Source organism: Dipodomys ordii, unplaced genomic scaffold (genome assembly GCF_000151885.1).
Source record: "Dipodomys ordii isolate 6190 unplaced genomic scaffold, Dord_2.0 Scaffold4, whole genome shotgun sequence".
NCBI lineage: Eukaryota > Metazoa > Chordata > Mammalia > Rodentia > Heteromyidae > Dipodomys > Dipodomys ordii.
Genome location: NW_012267220.1, coordinates 19,238,316 through 19,244,269, shown reverse-complemented (window position 1 = coordinate 19,244,269; position 5,954 = coordinate 19,238,316). Strand labels below are relative to the sequence as shown.

Genomic DNA, 5,954 nt, shown 5'->3' with positions numbered 1-5,954 from the left:
CGCCACTTCCGGCTTTTTTCTTTTTGCTTATGTGGTGCTGAGGAATCGAACCCAGGGCCTCATGCTTGCAAGGCAAGCGCTCTACCACTGAGCCGCCTTCCCAGCCCTCAACCCATATCCTTATTTCAGCATTTTGTTATTTCCCTTCCCCTCCCCAAATTATAAAAAATGTATATGCAAGACGCAGGGCTTATTCTTTTTTTGGTTGGGTGCTTGTTTCTAGGCTTTGAACTCGAGGCTTGGTCACTGTTGCTGTTTTGCTTAAGGCTAGGACTCCAGTGCTTAAGCCACAGACCCACTTCTGGCTTTCTGATGGTTATTAGAGATGAGAATCTTACAGACTTTGCGGCTTGAACTAGCTTTGAACCACAATCCTCAGGTCTCGGTCTTCTAAGTTGCTAGTATTACATGTATGAGCCACCAGCACCCAGCTTTTTATTTCATTTTATTTCTTGGCATGGATGACTTAGATTTTGATCCAAAAGTAGAATGCAATTTTTTTATGAAATATAATTTTGTCTTATAGGAAGCAGAATCTGGTAACATTAGTCAAAAGTCTGATGAAGAAGATTTTGTGAAAGTTGAAGATTTGCCACTCAAACTGACAATATATTCAGAGGTATTTGGCTCTCTTTAATTAAAAACATTTCACCGGTGCCAGTGGCTCACACCTGTAATCCTAGCTACTCAGGAGACTGAGATCTGAGGGTCTTGGTTTAAAGCCAGTCTGGGCAGGAAAGTCTGTGAGACTCTTCCCTCCAGTTAACCACCAGAAAACTGGAAGTGGCACTGTAGCTCAAGAGGTAGAGTACTCACCTTGAGCTGAAATGCTCAGGAACAGTGTGCCCCAGGCCCACAGTTCAAGCCCCACAAAACAAAAAAAAAAAAAACCTGACAAAAAAACCTCAAAACTTAACTTTCATATAACAAATATGATTGAGATGAAAAATGATTGGTATTTTTATTTTTCATTCCAAAGGCAGATCTCAGGAAGAAAATGGTAGAAGAACAACAGAGAAACCATTTGTCTGATGAAATATGTGAAATGCAGACTGAAGAATTAGCTGGAAATTCTCAGAAACTGAAAGAACCTGGTAAAGTTATCCATTAATTTTATACTTAAAAATTACATAATCATGATGCTGTCTTGGTTTCATCTTCAAATGTGCTAATAGTACTTACAGGATTGTAAGCCTACTATTAGAAAGGAAGTGTTCTATAAAGAAAAATTTAGTTTAGATCTTTGAGATTCAAAACATTATCAGAATTTTTTAAATTATACCTGTCCTAGGGCTTCAACTCAGGCCCTACACACTGTCCTTGAGCTTTTATGTTCAAGGCTAGTGTTATACCACTTGAGTCGCATCCCCCTTCTGGATTTTGGGAGGGGGGTGGTATCTGATTGAAGATTAATTAATTGGAATCCTATGGGCTTTCCTGCCCATGCTTGCTTTGAACTGCAATCCTTAGATCTCAGCCTCCTGAGTGATAGTCAGATAAGTATCTTTTGTTTTAGAAAATAAATTTGTATAAAGTTTAAGGAAGGTATATGAGAGTTAATGGTCAGTATCAAAACCTGTTTCTTTTAATTACTAGATTTCCTTCCTTTCTTTCCTTCTTTCTTTTTATCAGTCCTGAGTCTTGAACTCAGGGCCTGCGCTCCTTGTGCTCGTGGCTAGCACTCTACCACTTGAGCCACAATGCCACTTCTGGCTTTTTCTGTTTATGTAGTACTGAGGAATTGAACCCAGAGTTTTATGTATCTTAGGCAAGCACCCTACACTAAGCCACATTCATTTCTAGGCCTGGATTTCATTACTTTAGAGTGATTTTTGTTGTACTATTTTATATTTGGTGTTTTAAATTTCTCTCATTTTCCCTGTAACAAATACGGATTAAGTCCTTTCTCAGTGTCATATTGATTTTATTTTCTGTTTTTTACTTGAAATAATGTACATTATCTGTAAACTACTAAGGTTATTATACATACGTGTTGCTTTTTGTGTCTACAATACTTATCTTAAATTTGTTGTAAAGTCAGATGACAGGGGGTGTGGGGAGGTAGGTCGGTCTTGAGGCTTGACACTGTCTCTGAGCTCTTCAGCTCTAGCACTTGAGCCACAGCACCACTTCCAGTTGTCTGGTGTTTAATTGGAGATAAGAGTCTCACAGGGACTTTCCTACCTTTGAACTGGGCTTTGAACTGCGCTTCTCAGATCTCAGCCTCCGGAGTAGCTAGGATTACAAGGTGTGAGCTACCAGCTCCAGGTCTCCATATTTCCTTCTTTATCTATGTAATAGCACAACCTCTGAGCCACTCAGAGAATGTTTTTCTTATTTTCTATCAACTCATCAATTGGGTAAAAAAATATATGATTTAGACCATTTTAGATAAGACTTTCTGTACTGCCCTAGTTTTTAGCTAACCTGCTGCCAGCTCAGGGCCTGGGTGCTATCCCTTTTTTATTCAAGGCTGGTGTTGTACCATAGCTCCACTTCTGGCTTTTTCCTAAAGATAAGGGTCAAACGGACTTTCCAGCCTGGGATAGCTTCTAATTGCCATCCTCAGACCTAAGCTTACTGTGATTACAGGCATGAGCCACCAGTTCTTGCCTTTATCTGTGTTCATTTAATCATTTTTATTTGCAATTTTCCTTTTTTATTACTCTCTTTAAGTAGGAGTTGCCATTTATTAAAGCAGTTTATGAATGCAATTGGCAGTCTCCATTTTTTTTTTTTTTTCTATTTAGGTTTATGGACAGACAAGAATCTGTAAGCCAGGTGCCGGTGGCTCACTCTTGTAATCCTAGCTACTCAGGAGTCTGAGATCTGAGAATGGTGGTTCAAAGGAGCTCAGGGACAGTCAGGGACAGCACCCAAGCTGAGAGTTAAAACCCCATGATCAACAAAAGAAGAACAAGAATCTGCAGTGGGCATTGGTGGCTCACACCCATAATAATCCTAGCTGTCCATGAGGCTGAGATCTGAGGATTGTGATTTAAAGCCAGCCCAGGCAGGGATGTCTGTGAGATTTCATATTCTCCAATTAGCACCAAAAAACAGTCAGAAATGGATCTGTGTCTCAACTGATGAGCATTAGCCTTAAACAAAAAAACTCAGGCACAGTGCCCAGGCCTACGTTCCAGTCTAGGACTTCTAGTACCTGCACACGCGCGCGCACACACACACACAATGCTGTTTGCCATCATGAAATAGAAATGCTTACTTATTCTCCTTTACTGTATATTATCTAAGTTAGGATTTCCTTTAAGTAAAAGTTTGGAAGAAAATAATGTTTAAACTCTGTGCTGGACGCTGGTGGCTTACACCTGTAATTCTAGCTACTCAGGAGGCTGAGATCTGAGGATCACGGTTCAAAACCAGCCCAGGCAGGAAAGTCCGTGAAACAATTTTCTCCTAAAAAACCGGAAGTGGCGCTGTGGCTCAAGCTGAAGAGTGCAGGGACAGCCCAGAATTCAAGCCCTACCACTGACAAAATACATAAATAGATAAATAAATAAACTTTGTAAATAAATAAGTAATTTAAACATTTTTATTCTGTTTTTCAGAAACAGTGGGAATCCAGAACATATAAGATGACACCAGAGACTCTTCTCTCTTTTTACGTAGTTCAGTGAATACATGAAAAATGATACTAAATAAACATCAGTTCTGATCTGTATAAAAATGTAAATTAGTTTGACACTGCATTTTTTGATAGGTGTGCTAATTTCTGCCCATGGCAGTTTAAGACATCAGAAACTGAATCCTGGACCGATTCAAGCATTGATACACTGTGTTTGGTTTTTTTCTTTGTGGTCTTGATTTTTCTCATTGTGATGTTTGGTAACATTAAATTTAAAATGTAGTTTTAAATAAAGTTTGACTTATCTGTAAAGTAACTTTTTTGGAAATTATGTTGAATTCTATACTGCAAATTGCTGTCATATATATATATGTATATATATTACACACGTATGTATACACACACACACAGTTTTGGGCTATCCAGAGAAAGCAAAAGTTAAGAATTAGGAAAATATTTATCCCAAAGTCAGTCATTCAAATAATGCCAGTGTTGCTTCTGTTGGGTCAAATATTTTCCCAGCTACCTGTTGAACCTCTGTACAAATAGGGTAAGTAAGTTGTAAAGGTAACCAGGCGTATTTGTAAAGTTATCATTAATTATACGTTAATAATCCTTATAAATTGCTTAAAAACATGTCCTTGGCACCTAGAGCTTTCTTAATTATTATGAATATTTTTCAGAATTTCAAATCCCTAATTGTGTTGTCTCAGTCTAAAAAATAATTAGCTTTTATGTAGTTAGCAAGTGTTATTTCTACATAAATAACATTCTGATTAGTATTAAGAAAAACCTCTTTCAGAATAGAATTGAACTTATGTTAACAAAAAAATTTGTATGTCAAGTTTAAAGCCAAAGCATAGTAGCTACTGTTATCCAGTAGCTGATTATGTGTGTAGTGAGGGAGAAGCAATTCACAGATGATGTATTGACTATTGGGTAAGAAAGTATTGCATAAACAGTGAGATGTGCCTTTTTATCCCATGCCTGTGTATAGGCCCAGTTAGGCATCAGAGCACCAATTAATGAAGAAGTCAGTCTTACAGTTTTTCCTTGAGCAAAGCAAGAATATATGAAGAATTCTTAGCGTTAAGTAGTCTTTTAAATTTGTTACATTGTATAAAATACTTCATACAAAAGAACTTACATGGTATTCCTTAAAATTCTTCCTTGTTTGAGACATTAGTTGAAACTACAAAGGTCCAGTCAGGAAATGGTGAATGAAGATTGCCCTATGAGGACATTAGTTATGTTGATACGTAATCTTAAAACATACAAAGCATGTGTCTCCAGTTTTCATAAAATCTATTTGGAAAATTACAAATCCCAAACCAGGAATTTTTACCCAGTTGAACATGGGATAGTAATTTTTATTTTATGTAGAGGCAACTTTTAGACTTTCTAGATTCTAAGCAAAAAAGAGCATAATTAATTTTAGTACTCAAGCATGCCAGTACTCAAGCCATACCTTTACATCACCCATCCTACTTCCATGCACATTAAAGATACAAAGGTGGGGCACTGTGGTACATTCAGACAGGAGACTGAGGCAGAAAGATTGTGAGTTGTAGGCCACTCTGGCTATCTACTGCCTTTGAAGCCAACAAAGGGTGGTATAGAGTAAAAACCTGTCTCCAAAACAAAACAGAAGATAGACCCAATAGAAAGGTTTTATTCAGTACAGTATTGCAGTATGTAATAATTATGATCCTTATTAAAATAGCTTATTTGACTTATGTTGTAGCTGTTCTCTAAGTCTGTTGTTTTTCTGTTTAGTGGATGATTTTGTTATACCAGATAGCTTGTTTAATATGTTTTAGTAAACTATTGCTAAAAGGTATGACATTAAATATTCCTACTTTCAATATGTAAGTTAAAATTTTGGCTAAGATAGAAGGAGCAAAGGTAAATATGAATGAGCTTAAACTCCTATACAGATTGAGATAATGCCAGGACCTAGCCAGGCTATGGAGGAACTTTGTATTTTGTAATATTTCCTTTGGCTAAATGCTTTTTTGTTGTTAATAAATGTGTATCCTACATACAACCCTGAATTGCATGTTTATTTAAGTTGACACTGCAGAATTGACAGTTTTTAATGTAAGAAAAATTAGGGACATTCCATAATCTGTAAACGTTAGATATGGTTTAATTAAGTCAATGTGAGTAGGGGGGGAAAATGAGAATGAGACTTGGAAGAAACTTACATTCAGGTCTCAGGAAAGGTGTCAGCACATGGCACATAGGATGGGTAGGGGACCTCTAAACTGTTGATTAGAAGGCAGAAACCAGGAGAAAGCCTAGCTAGAGAGCCTTCGTTGAGGTTTCCTGGAATAACGTAAACCAGGAAAACACTGAGGGGCAAGAG

At 37.3% G+C, this 5,954-nt stretch overlaps 1 protein-coding gene across 6 annotated transcripts in view; it reads left to right on the top strand.

Moving 5' to 3' along the window:
* The window catches only part of Pcm1 (pericentriolar material 1), a 91,101-nt gene extending 87,199 nt beyond the window's left edge, over positions 1-3,902 (top strand). For all 6 annotated transcript variants that reach the window (XM_013025478.1, XM_013025503.1, XM_013025482.1 and 3 more), the window contains 3 exons: positions 527-619; positions 980-1,094; positions 3,570-3,902. In XM_013025478.1, coding sequence (XP_012880932.1) covers positions 527-619; positions 980-1,094; positions 3,570-3,595 — 234 coding nt within the window. In that variant the 3' untranslated portion in view covers positions 3,596-3,902. The remainder of the gene's footprint in view (positions 1-526; positions 620-979; positions 1,095-3,569) is intronic.
* Positions 3,903-5,954: the final 2,052 nt, after the last annotated feature.